Here is a 15,366-nt window from a genome sequence, read left to right as displayed (position 1 = left end):
CCCATGATGGTGGACCTATGGCACATGTGCCACAGGTGACACACAGAGCCCTCTCTGCGGGCATCGCTCCAGCCGAGCTCTACCATGCATACCTGCTGCCAGCCAGCTGGTCTTTGAGTCTCTGCCGCATACGCGCGCTCACATTGCATTTTGGGGCCTTGCGCAGTGCCCTGTTTTGGCTTCCAGGTTGGTGCAGGAGGCCTTCCAGGCACAAAACGGGGCATAGGAGTGCTGCACGAGCCTCCCACCGGACCCCATTTTGGGCCTGGAAAGCCTCCTGCACCAACCTGGAAGCCAAAAATGGACGAAGCGCATGCGCAGGTCGCACGCAAATTGCATTATGGGTGCAGCAATGCATGCACACTTTTGGCACCCAACGACAAAAAGGTTAGCAATCACTGTCTTATTCTGTTTCAGGATCCAGCTTTCACAATTGAACATTACTTCTGGAAAGATCATTTTTTAAATTATTCTTATCTCTCGGAACATTTTCCTTTCATGATCTTGTCTAAATTTGTCATTTTAAAATTAATTTCTATGCTTTCCAGCATGCAGTTCCTTTATTCTTGAGGACAAGAAAATTAAAGTCAGTACTGTACCTACGTTCTCTTCTTTGTTGTAGACCACATTGTCACTAAGCTCACAGTATGGTATTATTTTTTGTCATTTTATGTTTAATATCATTGTGATTTTTCCACAAGTTGTTCCAGTCTTATTACTTTCAACTAACAAAATAGTGTCTGCATATCCCCATTTTTACTGTTTTTTTAACTAGCAGTTCTCTACCCCCGCTGGCAATTTCCTCTGATCCCATTCTTGTAATTTATCCTCTGTGTAAGTTAAATAAATATGAGGAAAATATGCATCTTTGTTTCACTCCCACCCCTAATTTGAACCATTTCTCCAAATTAAGTACTTATAGTAGCTTCTTGTTTACTGTAAATATTCCTCACAAAAAATATAAATGTATTCTGCCACACTCATTAATCTTAAACCATTCTATATTCTGGCTTCATCGACAGGGACGTGATATAGTAAGTAATGCTCTATTATCCATGTTAAGTTAGCTAAGGCAGTCCTACATTTTCTGAAATCTATTCATTTATTATTTATTTATCAAATGTCTACACCAGGGATATTAAACTGGGGACCCGCGGCCCGGATACGTTACATGCAGGACATGGCCACCCCAGGGAAAAAAAAATCCCGAAACATCACGTGATGGCAATGTGATGCCGTGACTTTGACACCCGTCCATCTCATCTAAGTGGGCAGCTTACAATTTATCATTTTTTTCTCCACATCTGTTCTATTATTTAAGATTTTACAAGTTTCCTTATGTTAGGTATTAATATAATGGTGAAATAATTTGTGCATTTCTTACATCTCTCTTCTTTAGCTGTACACACTGAATTTTTTCCAGTTGTTAGGCCACACAGTCTTGTTCCTTGTTAATATGAAACTGCTGGCAGTTCAACTATTCTCTTTTGTAACTTTACTCAATGGGCAATTTCATCTATTCTTGCAACCTTCTTATTTGACAATTGGCTCACTGCTTATTATATTTCACTTTCTAGTAGAAATGGTCCCTGATTATATTGTTTCCCTATTTATAAATATTACTCACATTCAATAATACTATCTGCAAAGGGTATTCATATTTCCATCTTTCTTTACTCTCATTTGCCTCTATTGGTTAACTTCCATGATTACTCTTCAATATTTTTTTATCTTAATTTTTTGTATGTTTTTTCTTTGTACTTCTGTATTTTATATTTTGATAAACTAATAACAAAAGTTGAAAGTGATTTTTCTGATCCCCTTTCTTATTATTTGTTGACATTTTTGATATTATTGTTTCTTATTTAAGATGGAAATTTACATTCAATCACTATATCTTTTTATTGCACTAGGCTTTTGTTCTCTGTCCTATTCTGATTATGAAAACAGCTTGTTGTGAAAGCCACTTGGATCTTTTCTACTTTGAAATTTTGGATTCCTCTCCCATCCTTCATTTTTAAAATTTTTAAGACATACTCTGTGTGTGTAAGGGGGGTGGGCAGGAAGGGAGGTGTTAAGCTACTGAAGTAGAAACTAGGAAACTGTGAGTTCTAGTCCTGCCTTAGGCATGGAAACCGGCTGCTTGACCTTTGACCAGTCACTCTTTCTTAGCCCATGTCAGGCTCAGGTGACAAGCTGGTTGGTCAATTCCTGGGGCAACTAATAGATCAATGCTTGGTTAATCTGAAAAAGTTGACCCAAATTTGCAGAAAAAAATGCTAAGGAAGAACAAAAGTACTCCTTTTTTATTCTTGTAGTCTATATTCTCTGTGGAGTATCTTGCTGACACATGTACTGTACTGTACTGTATTTAATTAACAAGTTTAATCCATACATCTGACATCAACAATTCATGGTCTGTTCCAAAATTAGAACAGGTTTTGCTAACTGGATTGCATTTTTCCATCACCTGTTTCCTATTATGTAGTCTGTTTGAGTCCAATACTGTCCATGCAGTGACAATGTATTATTTGTTGTCTATGTAATCTAAGGCAAATGTGTATAGTGTCTATGTCAGGGCTAGTCAACCTTTTTATACCTACCACCCACTTTTGTATGTCTGTTAGTAGTAAAATTTTCTAACTGCCCACGGTTCCACAGTAATGGTGATTTATAAAGTAGGGAAGTCAATTAAATTTTAAAAAAGGAAAGTGCTTCAGTATCGGACAAAACCCCTACCGCCCACCATGAAAGCTGGAACGCCCACAAGTGGGCGGTAGGGACCAGATTGACTATCACTGGAAAAGCAGTTTCAAAGGGCCCAACATCTCGCCAGGGATCCCTCACCACCTGCAGAGGCCTCTGTAGGCCCTTTCCTACCCAATCCCCAGCGGGATGTTTCTCCATCCCTGGCAGAGGAAGAGGAGTTTGGCTTTTCTCCCAACCCCTCCAGGGCGTCTCCCAGATCTCAGTTCAAGCTGAAGTTAACCCATGCTTGGACTCTCCAAGCAGCGCCTAGGAGAATAACTCTGGCAGAATGTTGATAAAGAGTACCAAAAAAGACAACTACCAAAATGTATCTCTTAAGGAATTGATCAGGTAAATGTGTGAGTGGCCTTGGGCATGCATTGTGTTTTTGTTTGTTGTTTTACCTGATGTTAGTCACTCAGAGTCACATTTGCAAATTGTGCAACCTTATAAACTGATTAAATAAAAAAAAACACATTATGATGCTGGGCAGGAAATGTGCAAATGTAACTTCTGCTCTTTAGCAAGTCATAAAATGGTGCATGACTATGAGAAAAAAAGAGCATGCTTGCCAAATTAGAGAAAATCTATGTTAAAATTGGCATTTTAACATAGATTATGTTAAATCTATGGGTATAGAGTATATAGTTATATGGATATGGAGTTGAAGGTTGGTTATTCAATATTGTAAGACAAAAATACAATAAGAATCAATGGAATGCCTAGCAACTGGTCCAACACTGAGCAGGGAGTAAGACGAGAATATGTGATATGCCCTGGATTGCTTGATGTATTTATGGATAATGTATAGTATAAGGGACACATCTGGTGCAATTAGAAGTCTGTTTATCCATCCATCAGATTTATATAGCCACTATCTCACAATCAAGTAACTGTTGGTTATTATGAGTTCATGTATAATCATGCTATGATCTGTAGTGACTGTGTTTGACAGAAAAGTTATACAGAAATGATGAAGAACCAGAGCAAGTATATATTGTCCTGTACTCTAAGTTAACTAAAAATGCTAACTAAAAATTGAGAAATGGATAGAGAAATTTTAACGTGTAAAAATGAGGGTAGATATATAGTGAGTATTATGAAAACTAGGTTGGGAGGAGCATATCAGCAGAAACTAAATGTTGAATGTAACAGGAATGGATAAGGTGACCAGACTTCCCACTTTCAGCGGGACAATCACGATTTTTAATGATTTGTCCCGTGCCCCGCAGCGTGTTCAAAAAGTCCCGATTTTCCAAAAGAAAGAAAACAATTTTAAAAAGGATGCCGTTAAAAAAAAGTTTTGATTTCTCTGAAGTGTGGTTCCCGATGTGGCCTTTAGAGGGCAGTGGTTTCCCTCTCTCCGGTCGGCTTCCTCCCCTTCTGCGCGTGCGCGTGCTGACACACACTGTTTTTCTGCAGGAGGAGGAGGAGGAGGCTCGGTCCCGGGCCAAGAGACTCAGCCGTCGGAAGGTTTTTCTTTTCTTTTCTTTTTTTGCCCGCTTCTCTTGGGCGCCGCTCTCCCTGGAGCCATTTCTCCCTCTTTCTCCTTTTTGTCCTTTCTCCTCCTTACCCCAAAAAGAGAACGAGAGGGAGAAAGAGGAGGTGTGGGGCAGATCGTGGATCACTGGTTTCTGAGCTTGGTTGGCAAGGATTCCCCACCCCACCACCTCTTTTTTTTTTATTAATTTTTTTTTTAATTTTTAATTTAAAACAAGTACATCTTTCTTTACATGCTATAGAAAGTGTATCAGTCGGTCACAAATAAACTTTTGTACATCTCCTCCACAGTCAACAAACATAACTCATGTTAACTCAAGCATTTTAACTCAAGTATTCATACATATCACCATCATCATATATCCATTTTCATTTGACTGTAATTATTATTTAAAAATATTGATAATAATAATAATCTTAAACAATACATGCCCACACCAGTGGGAAAAGAAAAAAGAAAAAAAGAAAAAAGACAAAAAGAACAAAAGACAAGGCAGGGAAGAAAAAAAAAGAACACAGGTATATATTATAAAAAAAAGTATATCAGCTGGTTACAACATGTTTTGGTGCATCTCTTCCATTAATTCATATTAATTCAAATATCTTAACTCAAATGTTTACCATATTGACATCATTATACCTCCACTTTTAGTTAACTACAGTTATTTAAACATCCTTCAACCTTAACTATGCCAAAGAATTAATCCATAACCACATGCTGACATTTCATTTACTTGTTTGTAAAATCCTCTATTAACATCAAATCCTCATATCCTATTTTAGCTGAACATCCATAATATTTAATACCAAAAATTCCATCTTCCATGCAGTATAGTTTATTATCATTCTCCCTTCTTTATGTAGTTATATCGTATATCATAACATTTTCCCCATATTAATTAACATTTAACTGTATATATTTTATTTTATTTTTTACTGGTGATAATTATTGTGATTAATAACCTTTGTATATAGTCCAAAAATATTTCCAACCTTCCTTTCTCATATCCAATTATTATTTATCATATCAACTCCACATTATATACATTACTATCAATATCAATTATTATTCAGCTATATGTATTACAAATAGGAGTAATTAGATTTAGCTAATTTTAAATTGTATTCTTCCATCTATCAGCCTATGCCTCTCCAATAACAAAACCTTCTCAGTCCTATTGCCATTCGTTGAACAGATTTACCAAATGTTTTTATAAGCAAGTCCAAACAGGGATATCTTCGCACCTTTTTGCTCAGGATGTCTCTGATGAGATAATAATGTTGTCCCAGGCTTGTTAAACTTTTCAAATTGACTTTAATTCTCAAGAGTGGAATTAAGAAATCTGCCAATGATGTTTCATAAAGTGTAGATTCTTTAATACTTCTCATTCCTCCTGCGCTCTGTCTCTTAAAATGAATCTTCTGTATAGCTGCCCCCCTTTCCAGCATTGCATTCTTCCTCCGAGATAGACCAGACGTCATTTCTCACATTCTTCATTTGTATTTCAGGAACATTCAAACATTCAACGTTCTCACCTTTTTCTTCATATTTTAATGTCAAATAATCCAATTTTTTTTTCAAATCTTTGATATGAATCAAACAACTTTTGAAATGCAGAAAAAAGTATTTGAAACGAGCCCTTGGGAATATAAATCGACGCCATGTTGTGACGCAGTTAGAGGCTCTAAGATATTTGCAAGTAAAAACACGCTGGGAGCTGTGCGATCTTATCTGATCTTAGACCAACACAGCCAAGCAATAAAAGTGTCAGATCGTAAAAAGCCAATTTGTAGTAGATTAGTTTTGCAGCCCACTTAGAAAGAGTCAGGGAAGAATTCCTTGAAGCGTTTAAGAAATAGGGTAACCACCGGCCATAAATCCATTAAAAAAAAAAACCAATTCACCGCTAGATTCTTCTGTTCTTTGGTTTCAATTAGCTTAAATTTTAGTGTGGACCGTCTCTCTTTGAGTAATAAAATCAGCTTACCAGTTGAATCCACTTCCACCATTCTTAGGGGCAACCTGCAGTTTCGGTTAGCGTACAGCTAATCCAGAAAGGAGTTGGCAGGAGGGGTTAATTCCGAGCCCCCCTGAGACCTGCGAACGTCTCTGAGGTCACTGGATCTCCCCTCACCTTTCATTGTCTCTTCGGGACAGCTAGGGTCTGACGACCCGTCCAAAATTCCTTCAGAATAGGGGAATTTCAGGAATAGCCTGAAACTCCGTCTTCTCACTGCTAAGCCCCGCCTTCTTTCCACCCCACCACCTCTTGAGGAAAGAGGAGGTGTGGGGCAGATCGTGGGATCACTGGTTTCTGAGCTTGGTTGGCAAGGATCCCCCCACCCCACCACCTCTTGAGGAAAGAGGAGGTGTGGGGCAGATCGTGGGATCACTGGTTTCTGAGCTTGGTTGGCAAGGATCCCCCACCCCACCACCTCTTGAGGAAAGAGGAGGTGTGGGGCAGATCGTGGGATCACTGGTTTCTGAGCTTGGTGGGCAAGGATCCCCCACCCCACCACCTCTTAAGGAAAGAGGAGGTGTGGGGCAGATCGTGGGATCACTGGTTTCTGAGCTTGGTTGGCAAGGATCCCCCACCCCACCACCTCTTGAGGAAAGAGGAGGTGTGGGGCAGATTGTGGGATCACTGGTTTCTGAGCTTGGTTGGCAAGGATCCCCCACCCTCCCACCTCTTGAGGAAAGAGGAGGTGTGGGGCAGATCGTGGGATCGCTGTTTTCTGAGCTTGGTGAGCAAGGATCCCACTATCTTACTATTTTATTTTTCTTTATGTACACTGAGAGCATATTCACCAAAGTCAAATTCCTTGTGTTTCCAATCACACTTGGCTAATAAACTATTCTATTCTATTTTACTCTACTCTATTCATTTCTATTTCAATTCTAACAAGGAGTTTAGCTTCTCTCTCTTGAAAATGTAAGCCAGCATAAGGCATTATAATGCAAGCTAGCCTTAACTTTCAAACAGTTCATTTAGTGACCAAAGTTACAATGGCATTGAAAAAAGTGTCTGATGACCATTTTCACACTTAGCGACCATTTTCACACTTAGCGACCGTTGCAGCATCCTCATGGTCACGTGATCAAAATTTTGATGTTTGGCAACAGATTCGTATTTATGATGGTTTCAGTGTCCTGGGGTCATGTTTGACAAAATATAAAATTTTTAATCAAGCCCCCCCACCTCCCGGTCAATGGTGTCCCTCTTTACCAATCTGAAAATCTGGTCACCTTAGGAATGGATGGAATGGAACAGAAACATTCAATGTAACAGAAATGGGATATTTAAATATCTGTACTAAGAGGGGAAAAAAGAAAGAGGGTTAACAATGAATTTGGGCAAAATGAATGTAGATTGAATATAAACATTAATTGCCATGATGTTGTGGTGATGATGGCTTTCATAGAGGAAGAGAGTATGAAGACTGAACTGCAAATCTATCTATATATATGTATGTGAAGGAAGAATCAATAGAGCACAAACAAGAAAGTTATGGCTGGGTAAGATTGATAAGATTCTTTAAAGAGAGAGAATCAAAACAGTGATATAGAAAATGGTAGAAATAAAAATGGCTTGCAAGGTGAGGAAATTACCAGTAATATCTACTATTTCAGATGATATCTAGATTATAATTTTCTATTATATCTCAAATATAAAATATATAATTGCTGTGTAGTTTTTTTCAGAACAAAATTACTGCACAAGTAAAAACATACCAACATATAAACATTATTTTTGGAAACCCAATCATGCCTTTAGCTATGATCGAATGAATTTAGTGAATTTGCCTTTCAGTATTCACAATATAGGACTAGATTCTAAATTTCTTTCTAATAGCATATTCCCTTTAAATGTTTACTCACTCATGAGCTTTATTTTGGTCTATGTAGCTTGTTATTCTTAACATAGTTAAGTATAAAGAATACAGGCCAAGATCATTAAAAGTTAATTTATGTCTTTTGTGACAGAGCAGTATTTCAGAAAAATGGAGTTTGTTTTGCTATTTTAAGTTTCAAAGCACTGTGTTAAATTAAAAGGTTAAATGATACAGAATTTGTAGTTTCATATACACTGTAAAAGAATTTAGCAGAACATGCAGAATTCACAAAGAATATACATGCTCCTTCCGTAATCTGTATATAAGTATATGTTTGTTTATTTATATCCTGATTTTCTGCTGAGATAAGACTCAAGGCAGCTAACCATTTTTAAAAAACACAATACAAAATATTAAATTTCATTAATACCATTCTCAACCAACATTTAAAAAGATGGTGAAAGCACTATGTCTTCCAATTTGTTAAAATGCTGACACAACAGGCATTAAATGAATTCCTGAAATTGTACTGTACGGCTTGGAAACAGTATAGGGAAAGACCATTTCCTGCACACCACAGGAAAAAAGTCTCAGGGAGCAGGGGCATCTTTTAAAAGGGCCTCTTCTGCAGTTCTCAATGAATGGAGAGTATACTGAATATTTCAAATGGACAAACATTGATCAGTCACTATCTATGAACCGGGGCCTTGAGGCTGTTAAAGACTGGATGAGAGCTAACAAACTGGTACTCAACCCGGAAAAGACCGAGTGGCTGTTGTGTTTTCCTCCCAAAAATTTGGCTAATGTTCCAACAATCAGGCTGGGGGGGCAAAATTTACACCCCTCAGACAGGGTCCGCAACTTGGGAGTCCTCCTGGATTCACAGCTGAGTTTTGAGCATCACTTGTCGGCTGTGACCAGGGGGGCATTTGCCCAGGTTCGCCTGGTACGCCAGTTGCGGCCCTACCTGAACCGGGAGGCTCTCACAACAGTCACTCGAGCCCTTGTGACCTCTAGGCTGGAATACTGCAATGTGCTCTACATGGGGCTGCCCTTGAAGAGCATCCGACGACTTCAGCTAGTTCAGAACGCGGCCGCGCGAGTGATTATGGGCGCACCACGGTTCGCCCATATAACACCAATCCTCCGTGAGCTGCGCTGGCTACCTGTTGATCGTCGGGTGCACTTCAAGGTCCTACTTACCACCTATAAAGCGCTCCATGGTAGTGGATCTGACTATTTGAGAGACCGCCTCCTGCCAATTAGCTCCCTGCGTCCCATCAGATCGCACAGAGTAGGCCTCCTCCGAATTCCATCCGCCAGTCAGTGCCGACTGGCGACTACGCGGAGGAGAGCCTTCTCAGTTGCAGCTCCGACATTATGGAACACCCTCCCCGTGGAGATCCGTACCCTCACCACAGTCCAGGCCTTCCGCACAGCCCTGAAGACCTGGCTATCCCGTCAGGCCTGGGGATAGGATTACTCTCACCCCGCCCGAATGTTGAATGAATGTTGTGTTTTTATGGATAATTTTCTTTTATTCACGATTTTTTTTTCCTTTAAGTCTTGTCTTGCACCCCCTTCCCCTCATTATTGTAAGCCGCCCTGAGTCCCTCCAGGGAAAAGGGCGGCATATAAATTCTTAATAAAATCAAAATCAAATCAAAATCTCTAGATCTGATTAAATCAGGAAAAGTTTCTGCCAACTCAACAAATGTGATTGTGCAATCGTGTACCACCTCAGAGTTCTCAAACTGACTTTTAATGAAGAATTGGGTAAAAATCAAGGCGTATTGCCAGACTACCTTTCAGGGGAATAAACGCTATCCAAAACAAACTGTACCTTCACCACCACCCCCATTCTAGTTTTTCATTTACCAAAAGTACGATCTTATTTAGATTTCAATTTGGTCTCTGTCATTATCAAACATAAGTAGTGTTCAGAGGTGTTGATTGCTATCTTGGAGCTAGATGGAAAACTGTGATATTGCTAGCATACTGATGGTGCCCAATTCCAAAAACTCTGAATGACACAGTGACAGAACCATAGTTTCTTAGAACTTTTCCTCATGTCTGCTTTCCTCCTACCCTTCAATCTGGACAAAAGCATGTGACTATAGAAAACACTGCCCTACAACCTATTTTATTTGGATTTGGCCTCCATTCAATGTAATATGGGGAAGTTTCAGAGAAGCAACTGGCAGAATTCCTGCCATCCTCTCCATTCATATCTGTATAAACACCCAGGGAAAATGGGTGAAACCTCTGTTGCACATTCAATAGCAACCTTGCTGATCTAGAATAGCTATCCAGAGCATCCATTCCATGCCAGGAATAGAGTTACATTCCTGCTGCATCACTCTGTGGAATTTTCTGCAATGGAGTAACTGGTAAAAGGAAGAATGAATTGACAGTAAGTAGGCAACATTGAGGAAATAAAGAACCGAACATGAGAAGGAGGGGGAGGAGGAAGTAGGGAGATTTAGTGAAATCTCAAGGTTAATCATATAGACAGATACTAAATTTGAAACTGAGCCTTTCTGCAGATTCATTAGTGATTTGGTACTTTATAGATCACCAATACAGAAATAGTATGACTAAAAAAACAAGTGTTTTTGTCAGTTTGGTGTAATAGGTGGTTGCTAGAAACCAGGAGACTGGTGATTTTAGTCCTGCTTTAGGCACAACAACCAGCTGGGTGACCTTAGACCAGTTATTCTTTCAGCCCAACCCATAAAGGTGGGGAAAAATCTAATAAATAAAAATATTTATTGCCAACTTCTCAATATAAGAAAAAGGGAAGTGTGAACAAAATAAAATTCATAATTTAGCTCCCAATCTGTAGTCTGCTTAGTGTACTTATACAAAAGAAACAAGTATATGCTAAAACATCTCCTGTTCTCCCACAATCCTCTGAACATATCGAATTACAATACAATAGTAGAGTTGGAAGGGAGCTTCTTCTTAAAGACTTCCAGAATTGACTTCCAGAATTGAACCATAAATCTATCTCACTGAAATCCCCAAATTTAAAATTCTAGAAGATGTAACACTATGAGTAACACATTTATTTGTTTATTCAATCAGCATATGCCGTACCATGTGTGAAGGCTGAGTGATTTTTAATATTAGTATCAGGACATTAAAAACAAAAATCAATTAATGTAATGATAAACAATTAGTCTGATGCACTGCCATTCAATCAATAAATCAATTTATTATAGTCTTATACATTCAGAGTAATACGATTTTGCTCTTCTCAAATATCTTTCTAAATACCCATGTTTTGTTTGCTCCCCAAAAGCATAGTAAGGAAGAATGAATAGGATGCGCAAAGTTAAACTTTTCCAAAGGAGTGAAGACATCATTGAGAACATTTGAGCTGAAGTCACTGAAGATGACATTCCCTCAGTTTGACCCTCTTTTCCATATTTTATTTGATAGGCAGATTCAACTTGTACCCTTCTGGTTGTAATTTAAATTCTTACCCAGAGCTAATTGCAGGATGTATTAGTGGTGTCATATAGGTGAACTTTGGTGCACTTATTATCTATCTGGATAGCTCCATGTTGCACCAGCTGAAACTTTCAACCACATCCTCATGTAGATTATACTGCAATAGCTCAACTGACAAAGGCATGAATAATTGTTAACAAAAGAATCTAAAAGAAAGGTCACAGCTAGTGCAGAAGATGCAATTGTGCAACACACATGACCACAGCTTCCACTTGCTACTGTGGCTGGAACTGTGAGTCCAGAAGGAGCCTCAAGTTGCAGCTCAGATTTGTCTGGGAAGAACTATTCCATTCAGAGTAAAACTGACTCTCTCCCCACTGACTCAGATTGGTATTAAAGACCACAAAAAGTCCAAAAGAATCTGTGTCCTAATCCAGCCAAAGGTCCTTAACAAGAGTCACCAATGTGGCAGCAATCCTACACTACGCTTGAAATCTAATTGAAAGGGATCCAGATAATCGACAATTGTAACTATAGTTCAAACTATTTTTATCGACAATTGTAACTATAGTCCAAACTATTTTCTCAACAACTTTCCTAAAACAAGGTAACTTACAGACCAGTCAGGGATAATCTAGAGCTGTTATCAGCAGGAAACCTAAACTGAAACATGTTAAAACAACCACCCATTAACCTATCATTCCCACAAAAAAGTGGCTGCTGTTTCTGTAATTCAATTTATAATAACAAAGGGGCTGTTGTATAATTTGACTTTTAAGATGAATTTGGGTATCTTTTAATTAGGCTTTGTTTCATTAAGCCACTTCTTAAATAGCTTTGGACTAAATATGTCCAAAGATGGGGGCTGGTGCACATCCTTAACATTAGCAATTTACATACATAGAAAATCAGGCTACAATTGTTTAGCGTAGAAACTTCAGTACACAATATAGAAGACGAAGAAAGGTTTAAATTATGAATGCAGAAAAAAAGTTCAATTCTATCAAGAATAATACAGGCATATGACAAATATAAGCAGTAATAAATATATACTGTAAGCATGAGAAAACTGTGGTCATTAGTTTAAGCACCTTCATGTATTATTCCTGCAAACAGGAATAGGGGCTAAATACATCTGAATTTTAGTATATTGCATATTTGTTAGATTAGGACAAGTTTCATGAGTTTTTAGCCCTGAATAAGGACTAAAAACTCATGAAACTTGTCCTAATCTAACAAATATGCAATATACTAAAATTCAACATATGATAAATGGATTTCAAGAACAGCAACATTTACGACTAGAGCAATGTACTCAGCGCATACCTGGTTTTAAAAAAATTCAAGCAGAAAGAAAAGAGAAGCAATACCTGCAATCCTACTCCTGTCTGAGCAGTAACAAAAGAAGGGAATTAAAATTTACCTTCAAGGTTCATCCCAGCTTGAAGACATTTCCGGTAGCGACAAGCAGGGCAATTCTTTCTCCGAATTTTATCAATAATACAATCATTTCTTCCAGCACAGAGATAATTGTGCTGTCCTGCATTTCAAAAGAACAGAAATTATAAATTTTACACTGGTCATTAAGCGAATTGTTGCAGTCATTAAGTGAATTACATGGTCATTAAGTGAATCCGGATTTCCCAGTGGACATTTTTGCCAGAAATTGCCAAAAACAGGGTGTAAATCATGAACATGTGACTGCAACTGATACTAAATGTGTGCCTGAATTGTGATCACATGACCATAGGGATGGGGCAATCAGGTTACTTTTTCAGAGGTGGTCACAACTTTGAACTGTCATTACATGATTGGTCATAAACTGAGAATTATCAGCATTTTTCAACATAAGAAAATATCATTAATTTTTATGTGATTACTTTTACTTACTATTTACATTTTATTTTTATATGTGAAGAAAGTATCACATCATAATTCATATCATAATTCAAGATTATGGCTATTTTGTGTTCCTTACATATTTTCCTTCCTTTCCCATGAATGATTGCAACCTCCTTCCCTTTCATGCATACAATTAGGGAAAAGATTTTCAGAAAATATTTACCATAGCCTTCTTCCTAGGGCTGAGAAAAAGTGACTTGCCGAAAGTCACCCAGTTGGCTTCATGCCTAAGGCAAGACCAGATCTCCCAGTCTCCCTGTTTCTAGCACGGTGTCTTTAACCAGCGCACCAAATTGTAGACAAATGAAGGCAAGGCTCTCCCAAATTGAGAACACTGACCTAACCAACAGGCACGTAAACTATATGTAGCAAGAAGAATATTAACATCAAATTCATCCCCACATATGGCCAGCACAGTAAAACAGCCCATGATATTTTATTACATTTGCTATTTTTAAGGGTAGCAAGCTTAAAATATAATCAGCATACTTAAACTCAATTTTAAAGTTAGGAATATTGAGACTCTAATTTAAATAACTTTATTTTGAGACTTTTAATGTACATTATTTCTTCAACTATATGTTTTATAAGATAAGCACATTGCAGTTTTACTCAATTATTCTTTACCAACAGCTGCAGGAAGAGAATACTGCCGGAAGAAGAAAGCAAAGATAGTACTGTGGAAGAAACTCTGCATGCACCAAGACAGGGATGATCAAACCCATACTGAATGAGACCAGTGCAACTAGATATGCAATACTCATCCAAAGAATATATGGCCATTAGGAGCAACAGAAAAGGAAGAAGAAAAAATTTGTCAGAGGGATGCAGAATGGCAATATACAATGTACTGTATTCCTCCCCTTCATCCCCTCCTGCTTGTTTAGCACTCTTAGTTGTTGCAGTGTAATATTCCTCCAGATATCTGAATTGATTTTATTTATTTGTACCGCTCCTTTATTGTTTTTACAAATAACTTAAGGTGGTGAAAATATGTAACGCACCTTCCTCCTCCTGTTTTCCCTACAACAACCCTATGTATGAGATGGGTTGGGCTGAGAGACAATGAATGGTCTAAAGTCATCCAGCTGTCTTTCATGGCTAATGCAGGACTTGAACTCATGGTCTCCCACTTTCTAGCATGGTGTCTTAAACACTAGACCAAATTGGCTCTCCAGTTTGATACTGGTTTTATTGGAGGCTGGCAATTTAATTCTCTGAAGGATTCTTTAGGAGTGAAAGTAAAAGAGCTTGGGAATTTTTCACTACTTCTTAAAAATTTAGATTTTGATTTATTGCTATGAAAAATAATTGGTTAAATGAAAAATATTTAATGACTATGCATGCGCATGCTCACCCATATATATGTAATTTCAACTGCTTTTTTAATAGTGCTACATTGCCACTCCAACATACAACTTATTAGAATAAGAGCAAAACTGTATTTTTTATTACTATGGAAAAATTCAATTTAAGATATCTATCAGTATCTTTTTCTCAAGAAAGGAATGATGCATTATGTGCATTTTTTTTAGCTTACATGAAGCTGGAAATACCACAGTAAGCTTCTAGCAAGGCCAGTTTGAGAAGTCTAGTTTTGAAATGCTGCTTAAGATATATTGATTTTACCACTTTAAAAGAGGAGGGAGGAAACAATTTGGGTTTTGGAGCATGTGAAGTGGGCAAACTAAAACCTTTGGAATTTTTATGGAACCAGAGATTCAAGTATAAGCAAATCTTGGCAGCAAACTAAATTTAACTATAGCTTTTAAAGACCAGATTCTTTCCAAATTGAATTATGAAGCAATATTAAACATGAGCAAGAATAACAAAAATAAGAGAAAGCAATGAATGGTAACAGATCTCTTTTTATCAGGGTCAGAATAACAGAGTTGGGAGGGACCTTGAGGTTTTCTAGTCTAACCC

General features: G+C 37.9%; 1 protein-coding gene across 1 annotated transcript in view; it reads right to left on the bottom strand.

Annotated features, from left to right (window-relative positions):
* Positions 1-15,366, bottom strand: part of NR3C1 (nuclear receptor subfamily 3 group C member 1) — a 64,567-nt gene that overhangs the window by 15,172 nt on the left and 34,029 nt on the right. Inside the window, 1 exon segment of the mRNA XM_032208796.1 lies at positions 12,962-13,078. Within this exon segment, the coding sequence (XP_032064687.1) occupies positions 12,962-13,078 (117 nt within the window).

This window comes from Thamnophis elegans, chromosome 2 (assembly GCF_009769535.1).
Source record: "Thamnophis elegans isolate rThaEle1 chromosome 2, rThaEle1.pri, whole genome shotgun sequence".
Taxonomy (NCBI): domain Eukaryota; kingdom Metazoa; phylum Chordata; class Lepidosauria; order Squamata; family Colubridae; genus Thamnophis; species Thamnophis elegans.
Note: the sequence above shows the minus strand (reverse complement) of the source record. Positions and strands in the feature narration are given on the sequence as shown.